The sequence below is a fragment of the Canis aureus genome, chromosome 34 (genome assembly GCF_053574225.1).
Source record: "Canis aureus isolate CA01 chromosome 34, VMU_Caureus_v.1.0, whole genome shotgun sequence".
Taxonomy (NCBI): Eukaryota; Metazoa; Chordata; class Mammalia; order Carnivora; family Canidae; genus Canis; species Canis aureus.
Genome location: NC_135644.1, coordinates 16,596,429 through 16,611,721, shown reverse-complemented (window position 1 = coordinate 16,611,721; position 15,293 = coordinate 16,596,429). Strand labels below are relative to the sequence as shown.

At 35.1% G+C, this 15,293-nt stretch overlaps 1 protein-coding gene across 9 annotated transcripts in view; it reads right to left on the bottom strand.

The window, feature by feature from the left end:
* The window catches only part of FASTKD1 (FAST kinase domains 1), a 54,697-nt gene that overhangs the window by 7,474 nt on the left and 31,930 nt on the right, over positions 1–15,293 (bottom strand). For 7 of the 9 annotated variants that reach the window (XR_013371530.1, XM_077883100.1, XM_077883099.1 and 4 more), the window contains 8 exons: positions 14,976–15,086; positions 13,955–14,086; positions 9,271–9,757; positions 7,913–8,027; positions 5,687–5,806; positions 5,391–5,519; positions 4,254–4,385; positions 3,781–3,894 (listed from right to left, as the gene is read on the bottom strand). Coding sequence is in view for 7 of the 9 variants with exons in the window: in XM_077883100.1 (XP_077739226.1) it covers positions 3,781–3,894; positions 4,254–4,385; positions 5,391–5,519; positions 5,687–5,806; positions 7,913–8,027; positions 9,271–9,757; positions 13,955–14,086; positions 14,976–15,086 (1,340 nt within the window). In the remaining 2 variants the exon portion in view is untranslated. Of the gene's footprint in view, positions 1–3,780; positions 3,895–4,253; positions 4,386–5,390; positions 5,520–5,686; positions 5,807–7,912; positions 8,028–9,270; positions 9,758–13,954; positions 14,087–14,975; positions 15,087–15,293 lie in introns of those variants that run through there. The other 2 variants (XR_013371531.1, XM_077883101.1) reach the window with 2 other exon arrangements.

Genomic DNA, 15,293 nt, shown 5'->3' with positions numbered 1-15,293 from the left:
GCACTGAAGCAACTTCGAGCTAACTATCAAATGTGAAATATAGTTCTCTTATTGAGAATGAATTCTGGAGCTAGAATGCCTAGGTCAAATACTGGCTCCATCATTTGCCAACTATATGACCTTGGGCAAACAATAATGTCTTGGCCTCAATTTCCTAATCTAGAGTAATTTATGTACCTGGTAGGGGCATAATAAAGTCTATTATACATCAAACACTTAATACAGTGTTTAACATATAATAAACAATATATAGGCATATCAATTACTACTGCTGTTGTTTTATAAAACTGCAGCATTGTCTGACAGATGCATGTACCAACAAAAAGTCCTAAGGATTAAATAAACTATCATATACTCAATACAATGAAATATGGATGCAGTCACTAAAAATAATGTATACTTCTGGGCACAGAAGAATATTTGCAATATATAAACATAGCTACAAACATTATAGAATAAACCATTTTTTGGTTTTAAGCAAGTCAGTTACAAAAATAGACAGCAAAAGTAAACAATGGTTATATCACGGTTATTTCTCTTTTTTGTTATTTGTCTTTTCTGGTTTTTCTATAAGTAGTATCCTGTGATTTTTTTTAAGTGAGTGTTTTTTTTAAAACCTTAAGCAATGCTCCTAATCCATAGTTATTAATCATACTATTACATTGTCATAATTATGCTATATCTATATACATAAATAATACCAATTAAATCTTATTTTTGATTCATATACATTTTCACATAAAAATAATGCCTCTTGACATGAGAAAGTACAAATATGAATTGGAAATACAATAATCTTGAGACAGACTAATCCTACTTTCAGTACTAATTACATGTTATGCACGATTAGTTACGTGTGATTTTTTTTCCTTTCTGTATTTTCCAAATGTTTTACACAGATATGACTATTTATAGTTTGAAAGAAACATTAACAAAAACAAAACAAAAAGAATAAAACGAAATAACCAGTCACAGTGCCTGACACAAAGTTGGTGATCAATAATTTTAAGTTATGAGATGGAATTACAGATCATTTTCATGTTTTAGTGTATTTCCTTCCAAGAGCATTATTTTTACAGGAGTATATTTTAAAATATAAACATATTTTAAATAGTATAGATTAACAGTATACAGACAGTCTCCAACCTATGATTTTCCAACTTTACAATGGTATAAAAGTGTTATGCATTCAATAGAAACCATATTTCAGATTTTGAACTCGGATCTCTTTTGATGCTGGGCAGCAGTAGTGAAGATAAACAACGGATAGACTTAGAACCATCCTGTTTTTCATTTACAGGACAGTTTTCAACAAATTACATGAGATATTCAATACCTTATTGTAAAACAAGCTTTGTGGTAGATGATTTTGCCCAACTGTGGGCTAATGTAAATGTTCTGGGTACATTTAATGTAGGCTAGCCCAACTTATGAAGTTTGGCATGTTAGGTGTATGCCATGTTAGGTAAAATGCCTTTTTGGGGGGCCCCTAAGTGGCTCAGTTGGTTAAGCGTCTGCCTTTGGCTCAAGTATCGGTCCCAGGGTCCTGGGATCAAGCCCCACGTCAGAGTCCTTGCTCCTCGGGAGCCTGCTTTTCCCTCTCCCTCTGCCTGTCGCTCCCCCTGCATGTGCTCTCTCTCTGTCAAATAAATAAAATCTTTAAAATTAATAAATGTTTCGTTTTGTTTTTTAAGAGAGAGCATGTGTGCAAGAGCAGGTGCAAGCAAGGGATGGGAGCAGGAGGCAGAGTGAGGGTCAAAGAGGCAGGTTCCATGCACAGCACAGAGCCCCATGTGGAGCTTGATCTCACAATCCTGAGATGACAACCTGAGCTGACATCAAAAGTCGTACACTTAACCAACTGAACCACCTAGGCACCCCTAAATGCATTTGACTTGCAATATTTTCAACTTATAATGGGCTTATCAAGATATAATCCCATGGTAAATCAAGGAAGATCTATATCAATCTTTTAAAACAACCCTCTCCCAGAGAGTGCAAGTTATTCCCCAATACCTAATACTTGCCTTCATTTTTAATAGAATCCCTAAATCTTAGCTAGGTACCCAGAATAAAAACATTTTCTAAACTCATCCATAGCCAAGGATGGCCACAGAGTATTCATTAAAAATGGCATGTGCAACTTCAAGGAACTATTCTTAAAGGGAAACCCTTCCTTTTCCTTCTCTCCTCCTCTTGCTTAGATTGTAGATGTGTTGGCTAAAGGACAAGGAGACATTCTGGGCCATAAAGTGGAAGCTACATGTTAAGGTTGTAGATTATAATAAAATAAAAAGATCTTGATCTTTAATGTTTGTGGTGCTGGCATCCCAGACCTGGATACCCTAAGAGTATGGGAGAAGGAAATAAACTTTGTTAAGTTCTTGTTACTTGTGGATTTGTTACTAATGTAATCCTAAGGTAAAACCAAACAACTGAGAATATGTGTTCTGTAGTGTAAAGATAAGAGTATAAATGACTATTTGGTTCAGCCTTCTGAACACACAATCTGGTCATTCAGCTTCTGCCCAAACATTTCTTTACAAACATTTCTTCTTTCATTTTTTGATACATCTTTCCTAAAATTTTCCTTACATTGACTTAAAATATTTAATCTTTACCATATTTTTATCCTTGAAATAGATAAATTTCCCTTTCACATAACAGTCTGTCAACATATTTTCCTTGCATAATATATTATGCATATACTAAAGATTTATTTATTTATTCATGAGAGACACAGAGAGTGAGGCAGAGACACAGGCAGAGGGAGAAGCAGGCTCCATGCAGGGAATCCGATGTGGGACCTGATCCCAGGACCCTGGGATCACAACCTGAGCCAAAGGCAGACACTCAACTGCTGAGCCACCCAGGCATACCTAGCTTTTTTTTTTTTTTAAATCATATGTTGTCCAATTTATCCACTAGCCCACTAACTTTATGTCACAATGAAATCAGAATGCCTTCTACAGCTAGACCACTGAGAAACAAGGTTAACCAGGTTGGAGCTAAGTGCATACCTACAGAAATCTTCATCTGAGTGGTTAATTCAAGTCAGTTTGTTTTTTTTTTTTTTTTAAAGATTTATTTATTCAGAGAGACAGAGGCAGAGACAGGCTGAGGGAGAAGCAGGCTCCATGCAGGAAGCCCGACGCGGGACTCGATCCCAGGTCTCCAGGATCACACTGGCTGCAGGCGGCACTAAATCCCTGCGTCACCGGGGCTGCCCAATCCAAGTTAGTTTTTGACATGAACTTCAAATAATGAAATGGGGGGGATCCCTGGGTGGCTTAGTAATTTAACGCCTGCCTTCGACCCAGGGCATGATCCTGGAGACCTGGGATCGAGTACCGCGTTGGGCTCCTGCTTGGAGCTTGCTTCTCCCTCTGCCTGTGTCTCTGCCTCTCTCTCTCTCTCTCTGTTTCTCTCATGAATAAATAAATAAAATCTTTAAAAAAAAAAAAAAAAAACAAATAATGAAATGGTGCTAAATCATTTCCCTGACTCTGGGGTACTTCATGGAGAGGAAAAAAACTTTTGGGGATCTAGAAATATTCAGTGAATCTGAACCTGGGTTTTACTTAGAATTGATGAAAGATTTGTAAAAAATTTTTTTGAAAAACAACAAAATGCTGATGGTTCTCAGGCTGGACTATGGAAACTTGAATCATTGTATTCTTTTTTCTATTTTGGTCTGTTTAGAAATTCCATTTGATGAGACGATTCTACTTTAATTAGTTTAGTTTTCTGAAAGTACCTAGTAACCTACCAAAGACTTACCTATTCGGTGGTAATAAGGGGTAAGAACCGAGGCTTTTACACAATTGGTTCCTCCTAGCACCTCTGCTAACATTTTATAAATCTGCTTTTGTGCTCCATTCATGCTGCCAATATCTTTATGAAAATAAAAATAATTAGTTCACATAAAAGAAGTTCATCAGTTTCAAATGAGAACCCAGTTCTACAGACTGAAAAATAAAGATTAATATTTTCAACAAAAGCTTCAATATAATACCATACTCAATGATATTAAATTCAGAACAATATAAGTTCTGTGCTCTCTACCAAAGAGTAATTAGTGTCCTAAATATTAAGGAGTTCTTATAACACAAATCCCCACCTATAAAATGGTTCTATCAAACAGGTCATGGCATCCTCAGTAACTCTGGTGTCATGGTTGGGCATAACAAGGTACTAACTAATAATTCCCTTTAGAATTAAATTTTGCTGTCTAACCCAAAGAAAACTCAAACCTTTGTTATACTGTTGTTGACAGAAGCGGTCATGAAACCATGGAATCTGATACTCAGGGCACTCCAAGCAGACTGCTCTATTTAATTCCATAAGACGAAACTGGACTCTCCTATTTAGAGATGAACATAAAACTGAAATCAAAAATAAAATATTAACGGATTTCGATGGGTTGGACATAAAAAAGACAATTTTTTTCACATTCATTTATCCCTATTATTTGTTAGTACTTTCATTCTCATAAAACCATTTGATTTGCACACACATGCTTTATATTAAGTTACTCAGTGGCATGATTAGGACCAACTCTTATGTTGTTTTCACTAATCATGAATATTAGAACTATATTTTTAAAAATACTACCAAAGAATTTTCATTGACTTAATATTCCACATTTAGGTATCTATCCTAAAGAAACAAAGGTGCGGGGATCCCTGGGTGGCGCAGCGGTTTGGCCCCTGCCTTTGGCCCAGGGCGCGATCCTGGAGACCCGGGATCGAATCCCACATCGGGCTCCCGGTGCATGGAGCCTGCTTCTCCCTCTGCCTGTGTCTCTGCGCCTCTCTCTCTCTCTGTGACTATCATAAATAAATAAAAATTAAAAAAAAAAATTAAAAAAGAAACAAGGGTGCGGTCAATGATTCATGTATAAAAATCATTATTTATAATGAATTGGAAACAACTTACATGATAACAAATGCTATTACATTCATATCATAGATTATATAGACACTAAAATAATCATGATATCAAAAAATATTTAATGGCTGTTCAAAATATAGCTTGATGACAAAAGGCAACATATAAAAGTGAATATGCTAATAATCCAAAATTTATGTTAGAATACATCTAGGCATATAAACATACACATAAGAATAAGAGAGAGATAGAAAAGAAAGATATGCTCCAAAATATGACTGAAAGAGTAGTTTCACTTGGTGGTAAAATTATGAATAATCTTTTAATTTCTGTTTTATACTTTTCTTTCTATGTTTTCCAAATTTTCTACAAGAAGCAGGAAATACTTTCATAAACAAATAAAAATAAATATATATATATATTAACATTTAAATGCTTCAGTATAGGTGAGTTGAAACTTGAATAAAAAGTGTAAGTAATAATTTAGTGTAGATACATACGTTCAAGTTGAGAATCCATTTTGGACAAGAATTTGATATTAAAAATTGCCTTCAGCAGATCTTCCGGAAAATATCCAAGTGCAGCCAAAGAGAAACCAAGAAACACTAACATGGGAGGCTCCAATCCACCTAAAACAAAATTAAGATTTAAAAAAATTATAACATACAGCCACCTCAGATGTACATAACCACACACGTTATTCAGGTCAAACCAGGTTTTAAAAAAACGATACAAACATAGCCTTGACAAAACTAATCTATACTGTTACAAGTCAGGAGAGTGGTGAAGTGCTTACCTTTGGGTGAGAGTAGAGTAGGAAAGGGGGACAGGAGAGGAGGACACTGTGGTAATACTGTCTCTTCACATGAGTACTGATTCCTTGGGTGATTCTCTTTATATAAATTCATACTATGTGCTAAGGATATGTGAATATTCCTGTATTATTATTTTACTTCCATAAAAAGTTTTAAAAATTGCTTTGAAAAGATAAAGAATTCGAAACAAAAGGTCAGTAGTATATGTAATAAGTGGTCCTAGTCTCTGTATTGATAATAACAATATAATAGAGCTCAGGTGTGTTAGGTATCATTCTAAGCATTTACATATATTAACTCATTGAAATCTCACCTCAGTATACAGTAGGAACAATTATTATCTCTGCTTTGAAAATAAGTATACAGAGGCACAGAGAAGTTAAATGACTTGCCTGAAGTCACACAGTTAGCAAGTGGACAGTGAGGTTTAACCCAGAGACCCCAGCTCCAGAGCCTGGACTACTACTCTGTGCTGCTGTGTAGGGATCTCAAATATCCAGGCTGAGTGTAGACACATATGAAGCTCGGTTTCAAATAGCACCTTCTCCCTACCCATCACCCAACAGCATGGCACATGTCCCAGAGTACAAGATTTAGGTTATTTAGCTAATTTGCCTCGTCCAAGAGATATTTCCGATGAGAAGGAAGGGGTCCCTACTGGTAGCAATATTCTTAGAAAGGACAAAAAAAAATGTTAAATCTTTCCTTTTGGATTTTTTGCAGAGTTATTTAATAAATCAAGATCAAGTCATAAATGAGTTTAACAGTGGCCTGTCAAAACTAATACTTAATCAAAATAAAGAAAAATGTTATGCCATTATTTAAAATTTTACTTATAAAGGTCTCCAAGAATTTTCCAAACATTCTCTTAGTAAGTCTTTTTTTTTTTTTTTTTTTTTTTAAAGATTTTATTTATTTATTCATGATAGACACAGAGAGAGAGAGGCAGAGACACAGGCAGAGAGAGAAGCAGGCTCCATGCACCGGGAGCCCGACGTGGGACTCGATCCCGGGTCTCCAGGATCGCGCCCTGGGTCAAAGGCAGGCGCCAAACCGCTGCGCCACCCAGGGATCCCTCTCTTAGTAAGTCTTAAAAAAAAATCAAAGCTGCATTGCTCAATCTTTCTTCTCTTAAACTCTATTTTTTTTTAAAAAAAGGACATATTTTCATTTCCTTCTGGTTGTTGACACAAGACTGAACAAGCAGGAAAGCACACTCTTTTTTTTCTTTTTTAGGATTTTATTTATTTATGAGAGAGAGGCAGAGACACAGGCAGAGGGAGAAGCAGGCTCCATGCAGGGAGCGTGACATGGGACTCGATCCCAGGTCTCCAGGATCACGCCCTGGGCTGAAGGCAGCGCTAAACGGTTGAGCCACCCAGGCTGTCTAGGAAAGCACAGTCTTAAGTCTGTTTCAAGTCTTCTCTTTCTGCATATTGTTATGTTACTAAAAAAGGATATATATAAGGCCACACATGCATAAGCCCCACTCATGACTAAGTGTAAACATACCACAGCAGCCTGTTTTACTTGTCTGTTCCCAAAGTAGTATCAGACATGGTTATAATATTATGGTATCAGTCAATGGCAGGGGAAAGTAAAAAAAAAACAAAAAACCCAACAGACTATCAGAGACTAAGGAGGTATCAACCTAATACAATGAGTGGGTGCTGGGTTCAAAATAAACACCCTAGAAGGTATTTTTGAGACTAATGAGGGAGATTTAAACCTGGACTGTATATTAGGTATTATGAGTACTAATTTTCTTAGGTATGACAACAGTACTGTGGTGATATAAGAGGTCATTATTCTTAGGAGTTGCATGCATAACCAATATACCTACAGTCACGATGCCTACAACTTACTGTGAAGTGGCTCTGAAAAAAATAAGAGAGCAAGAGAAACAAACAGCAAAGCAAACACAACAAAATGTCAACAATTACTGAGTTTTCCTGGTGAGTACGTTGGTGCTCTTTGTTTGATTTTTTTTTCCAATTTTTCTTTAAGCTTGATATTTTTCATAATAAAAATGTTCCAAAAATGGGTATAAACTTTTTTTAGGTCTAGAACTCATGGCCATTATCATTATCCCTTAAACAAGAGATATCTCTTAACACAGTGACAATGAAAAAAAAAAAAAAAAAGCCACAGTGACAATGGTATCTTCCAACCTGCTTCTTCAATATATTACCAAACAATATACCTACTTAAGTGAGAATTCAGGTGTTGAATGCAAATCCTGAAAAATTCATCATTTTGAGGTGGATCATAGTTCAAGGCGCTAAATGGAAGAATAATACCAAGAATCTCAAAAGGGTGGATCTGTATAAACACAACAAAATGTTATAGTTTAAACTTAGTAAAATAGAACAAAAATTTACCTAATTATTATTTTGAGTAGAAATCTTTTTCTAACATGCCTAGAGTAAAATGATAAATGCATCACTACCGATTACTTCTCCCACCCTGCTGTAATCTACTTAGTCCCACCACTAGCTCCTAGTAACTCTAAGTATCAATGCAGAAAAAAATTAACCAGAAAATCTGCAAATCAGTTTTATTAGGTGTAAAATCCTGTTCCAGAATTCATTAGTCATTAAAATTAATAGGAAATAGTATTACTAATTTCCACATCAGTGCATTTTATAGAGTCATCATATAATCAAGTTAGTTTATAATATCAGGATATTTCTTTCATTCATTCATTTTTTAAAATTTCACTATTCACTCATTTGTCTAAAACTTAATGATTGCCAGGTACTACACTAAGCAAATAAGACAGATTTTTATTTTAATTTGGGAAATATACTGTCTTCTAAGTAAAAGCCTTATCCTGATATAGATTTTATAAGTGAGCTTCTTCTCACATAATAGAAAAAGTATTTTACAAGTAAGTTACAGAAATACATTTGTAAGAAGACACATTGACAATTTAAGAATACAGAAGTCAGTGTACACCTTTTTTCCTTCATTTTTCACATTTATCTCACACTTTTAAATGTAGTCATTCCTAGATAGTAAAAGTAATATCACAGGATTATAGAAAAGAAAAAAAAATCATGCATACTCCATTTCCTTAATACAATCAAGTATATCCTTCTAAACAATGAATTTTGACTACAGATCTTAAAAATATTATAATAAACCAAAAGATGACTGCTATACTCCCCAGACCTACACTGCTGGAGGAAAAAACTTTAGAGGAGGAACAAACTGTTGAATCAGACACCAGAACTTAATTTTTAAAATTCAAATTCCAGGAGCACCTGGGTGGTTCAATCAGTTAAGCATTTGCCTTCACAGCTCAGGTCATGAACCCAGGGTCCTGGGATCCAGCCCAACGCTGGACTCTCTACTCAGTGGGGAGTCTGATTCTCCCTCTTCCTCTGCCCCTCACCCCCACCCCTGCTGAGGCTTGCATGCATGCTCTCTCTCTCTCTCCCCCCCAAATAAAATATTTGAAATAATAAAGAATAATAAAATTCAAATTCCAATTAATTCTCAAAGTACTTTGATAAACATTTATGCTTTTAGAAGTTGACAAGTATATAAAATTTAATTTTACCTTTTCAATCTGCTGAACAACCACTGAGGCTATCCTATCAAGTAGCAAAGTATTGAGGTAGTTTGTTCTAGAAATAAAAGATGCAATCTCTGCAACATTTTTGGAATTAATTTCATCCATCAAACGCAGTAAAGTAGCAACTGTTTCTTCAAGAAGTGACTCAGTAAACCAGTCTCCTTTTAAAGATTTAAGTTCTTTCCATAACAGATTCAAACTGTTGCTATTTCGTAGTCTCTGAAGTCCATAGTGATCTAGTTTTTGAAGCAGTTTCAGTTGTTTCCCAGTGGTACTATCCAGATATTTGCGATCATAATGAATCCATCTTAAAACAGATGTGGCAAAACCATTCAGGTCATTTAGGTCACACTGCGGTAAAACTGCTTCAATTTGAGATATCTCCACTTCACATAGGTTAGAAGATGGAAGAATGGAAAGAGCATAGACCAGGATGGCAATCTCACTAGGTATAACACTAATTTTCAAGTACCTAAAAAGGGGAAAAAATGAAAAGAACAAAATTAATAAATCAGCAAAAAACCCCAAATATAATAAATCAGCAACAAAACAAAAAATAAAGTCTGAATAATAACCATTATTGTAATTAGCAGGTATAGTAGGTTTAAAATACAAGTTAGTTTAAGAAGAGTTATATTCAAAGATTACTGTTCCACAAAGGGTTACTAAAACAAGTCTGGAGATTTTCTAAGGCACATCTCAAATATTTTATGCAAAAATGAAACCACAGGGACATCTGGGTAGCACAGTGGTTGAGCGTCTGCCTTTGGCTCAGGGTGTGATCCTGGGGTCCTGGGATTGAGACCAGCATCAGGCTCTCTGTAGGGAGCCTGCTTATCCCTCTGCCTCTGTCTCTGCCTCTCTCATGAATAAATACATAAAATCCTAAAAATAATAAAAAAAAAGAATTCTATAAAAAAAAAATACAAAAACCAAAACCAAAAATGAAACCACAGTCAGGGTAACCAAAGCAAAGATCAGGGTCAGAACAATATTTCCAGTGCTTTTGCTGGAGACAGATTTTGGGCTGTTTGCTATGACCAGTTAGGAGCTGGTTTGACATAGTACAGGCCCTGCCATACAGCGATCACTGAGTAACACTTCTCATTCCTCTTTCCCAAATTCTCATGGTAACAGTCCCATCCCCAAAGTAAGAGTCTGGCCACCAGGACAGCAGTTGTTAAATTACAAATAAAAAACTGGAAGCTTTTAAAGAATCTTTTGGTTTAGAAGTACCAGGAGAAAAAAATCAAATCTATATTAAAACAAAGTTGTTGAGTTACTTTTTAAAATATTACATTAGCATATTAAAACAATCATAATAGACAATGTGAGCAAAAACTTAAAAAGTAGGGATCCCTGGGTGGTGGAGTGGTTTGGCGCCTGCCTTTGGCCCAGGGCGCGATCCTGGAGACCCGGGATCGAATCCCACATCGGGCTCCCGGTGCATGGAGCCTGCTTCTCCCTCTGCCTGTGTCTCTGCCTCTCTCTCTCTCTCTCTCTCTCTGTGACTCTCATAAATAAATAAAAATTAAAAAAAAAAAAAAAGAGTTTATGTTTAAAAAAAAGAAACTTAAAAAGTAATTACTTCATTTGATATGGTCAATTCCTGTCTAGGAAACTAGACTAAGAAGATAATCTAAAATGTGAGCAAATGGCAACTATACTTTAATTACAAAAATTAAAAAAAAAATACATAGTATTACAAAGAAAAATAAAATGCTAACAAAGATCTGTGTTATGTATCATATATTTTTACATGGCTAAAATTTGAAAACTAAGGGATCCCTGGGTGGCACAGCAGTTTAGCGCCTGCCTTTGGCCCAAGGCATGATCCTGGAGACTCGGGATCGAATCACACATCGGGCTCCCGGTGCATGGAGCCTGCTTCTCCCTCTGCCTATGTCTCTGCCTCTCTCTCTCTCTCTCTCTCCCTCTGTGTGTGACTATCATAAATAAATAAAAAATTTTTTTAAAAATTGAAAACTAAATGTTCAATTAGGAAACACTTAAATGAATTATGGTACAGTTATATGGGTATTATCTAGTTATTAAAAAGATTTACAAATGTTCTAAATGATGTGCGAAAATGCTAAGTGGGTAAGGGTAAGTGGGGAAAAAAGCTACAAAACTGTATTCTCAACTAGGAGAGAAAAAAACATTTATGCACACACGTGTAAGTTAAGAATATATCACAAGTAAATAAACCAAACCACTGCCAGTGGATGAATGAGTTTAGGAATGATTTTTATTTTCTTTTTTATACTTTCTTTTTTTATTCTCCAAAATTTTCAAAATGATTTTTATATAATATTTGGTCCACTGCCTGAGACAAAGTAGGTACCCAATTAGGACTAAATGCATATTTTACTCTTATAACCACAAAAAGATAAATATAGATTTTTATATAAAGAAAGCCCCGTTGGGACGCCTGGGTGGCTCAGCAGTTGAGCGCCTGCCTTTGGCCCTGGGCATGATTCCGGAGTCCCGGGATCGAGTCCCACGTCAGGCTCCCTGCATGGATCCTGCTTCTCTCTCTGCCTGTGTCTCTGCCTCTCTCTCTCTCTGTGTCTCTCATGAATGAATAAATAAATAAAATCTTAAAAAAAAAAGAAAAAGAAAAAGCCCCCAAAGCTGCATCTATTTGCAGAACTGATCTAGGGGATAGAACTCTCAATATTTGCCAACCTTGCCATACTTGTCTAAAAATAAACCCCCAACGGTACAATCTCTCCAACCTCCACTTGATGTTTTTCCTAGAAACACTTCCTCAAATTCTAAAACTTACATGTGCATGTGTCTTTACTTACAATAGCACCACAGTATGGCTAAATTTAGAAAATAAAAATATGTGAAGTGTTGGCGGGGATATGGAGCAACAGGAATGCTCAGCCCACATTCTGCTGCTGGGAATATAACCTGGTACAACCCCTCTAGAAAACCGTTGTTTTTTTTTTTTTTTCTTTTTAAAGTACTGGTTCAGTCAGATTTAATTTTTAAAATGGAACATATCTTACATAAGGATCTTTTTAGAAATGCTATACCTATGTAGTCACTACAGGAGATGCACAGATCTATAACTCATGGGGTAAAAAGTATATAGACAATTTTGTAAGGATTTGAAAAACAATTCAAAAATAGTTTACAAAGAGAATCAGGAGGCAGAAGATGCTTCAAGAGGCATGATACTCAGAAATTGTTATGGAATGCTGGTTCACTTGTATCAATGTAATGTTCCTGGTCAAGATCTACTGATTATGAACATATGTATAACCTATGAACCAACAATTATACTCCTTGGTAAATATCTACAGAAATGCATACATATATTTATTAAAAGACATGTATGAGGATATTCAGAACACAACTACTCATAGTAGCCAAAAACTAGAAATAAGTAAAATATCCATCAACAATAGAGTGAATAAAAGTATTTTTGTTATATCCTTACAAAGAGAATACAATACAGCAAAAATATGGATAAATCTCATGAATGTAACCGTTGAGCAAAAGAAGTCACACACAAAACAGACAAAACTAATCCATGCAGTTGGAACTAGGCCTGGTAGTTAACCTGGGAGATGAGGAGGTAGGTGTATTTTGTGTAGATTACATTTCAAAATGGTAAAATAATAATAATAATAATAAGCCCACATTATTCTAGTATATGAATTCTCTGTTCCCTGGATGGTTTCAAGAGCTACTCATAGGAATAGTTATGTGAATAGTTTAATTAGACCGTGTTCCTTCTAAAGTCTACTTGAGGGCAGCCCCGGTGGCGCAGCGGTTTGGCGCTGCCTGCGGCCTGGGTGTGATCCTGGGGACTCTGGATCGAGTCCTGCGTCGGGCTCCCTGCATGGAGCCTGCTTCTGCCTATGCCTATGCCCCCCGTGTCTCTATGAATAAATAAATAAAATCTTTAAAAAAATAAATAAATAAAGTCTACTTGAGGAGATCCCTGGGTGGCTCAGTAGTTTAGCACCTGCCTTCAGCCCAGGGCCTGATCCTGGAGTCCCGGGATTGAGTCCCACATCGGGCTTCCTGCATGGAGTCTGCTTCTCCCTCTGCCTGTGTCTCTGTCTCTCTCTCTCTGTGTCTCTCATGAATAAATAAATAAAATCTCTAAAAAAAAATATGAATGTTATATCCACAGAAAAACAGAAAACGTTAAATTACATAGATAAAATACTTTTTCAATAACATTACCCTTAGATATCTTATTTTAAAAATTACAAATTAAAAAATGTAATCTGCTTTGAAACTATCTACATGCTTTAAAACAGGTAAGTAAAAACAAAACAAAACAAAACAAAAAAAACAGGCAAGTAAGCAGACTGAAGGCCCCTAAGTATGAGTGCTCCCAAACAGAGTTTTGTCTTGCTGGGCAGCTCCAATCTTTTCATAGTTATTGTGTTTCTGCAGGAAAGGAAAATGCCTTGGCTTTTACTGTTATTCATGCCCTGGGGAACTCATTACCCTACTAGCTTCATTTCAGAATGTACCAGGCCTGAACACTGACAGAATGGGCACGGGGAGAGATAAATGTGTTAACATTTTAAATAATAAGCCACTTAATTCTGCCTCCAAAAGTTCCAACAACTCTCTATATAATCAAACAAAACAATCATTGAGTTCAGATTATAAAATAAACACTTTGATTTAATCTTACCTAAGCAGTAATTCTCTGAGTTTCACAAAAAGCTCTTTACTTTGAAAATGTAGAAAAGTCAATGTTTGAGTTATCTTCAATAACTCGAATGGTTTATAGTCATCCAAATGTTTATGCAGAATTGAAGCGATTCTAAAAAGGATAAAACATGTATTATAACCAATTCATTCATTCATTTATTAAATATTTACTGAGGAGCTCTTTCATGCCAGACATGTTCTGTGTTGGAGAAACAGCAATGAATGAAATAGGATTTTCTGTTTTTGAAGAGCCATTTCAAGATGGTGATAGAAATGTAAACAATTAAGATAGAATGGTAGAAGAGCTATCTATCAATGAAGTGTGAATGAAATAATATTTAATTATTAATAGTAAGAGGAGAGAAAAGCATAGTTTCACTTTTCTAAATAAAAAAACTCACAGAACAGCCATCAAATTCCATATCTTCCCCACAAAGAAATCTTTACCAAGAGTTATTAACAATTAGCAAAACTGATTTAATTTTCTTCCTTAATACACTGGCCCTTTAATGGAACTGATTAAAAGCAATAAGAAATGCTAAGAGGGAGTACATTGGAAGAAACAGGGTGGAAGGAATACTTTAAAAAGGAACATACAATAAAAAAAAAAAAGGAACATACAATAAAACATTAAATATATATAATCTGAACTATGCATTTTTTTTCTTCTTAAACTTCATATTAAAAAAGACAATATATGGCAGTATGATTTCAAGTAATAACTGTGGTGTGAAACAGTTCAAGTTCATATAGATGCTCTCCATTTTCCTAGCATCATAATGCTCTACTTGAAAATAACAAAAGCAGCAAATGAAACAAAAAATGCTATAAACAATTTAAAAATCTCTATTTAAAAAAAAACTATTTAGATAATAAACAATGCCTTAAGTGTTAATTCCTTATTTCTTCAAAACTGATTATAGAAAAAAATAATGTATCCTCAATGAAGTTACTTATGAATGACAACTAAATGTAACACCATGAATTTCAGGAAAGACTACTTTTTAATCAGATGTGAATTTCTGCTTTCCATCTCTTCCATTGCACTCATCACTGCCAGGGCTTGCTGGCTGGTTAGCTCCTCTGACATCAATAATATAGTTGATTTAAGTCTAGAAGTAAAGAAAAATATTCTTATGTTGAAAAACATAATGATTAGCTTATAAACAGTTTTTTATTTTTAAATAACAGTTATTAGGTAATTAATAGAAAAGAAATACAAACAAAAACTGAATTCAATATGCAGTATAAATTTTCTCCCCATATAATAGGGGAAAATATAAATATGATTGAACAAAGAAAATATATTGTTTTCATCA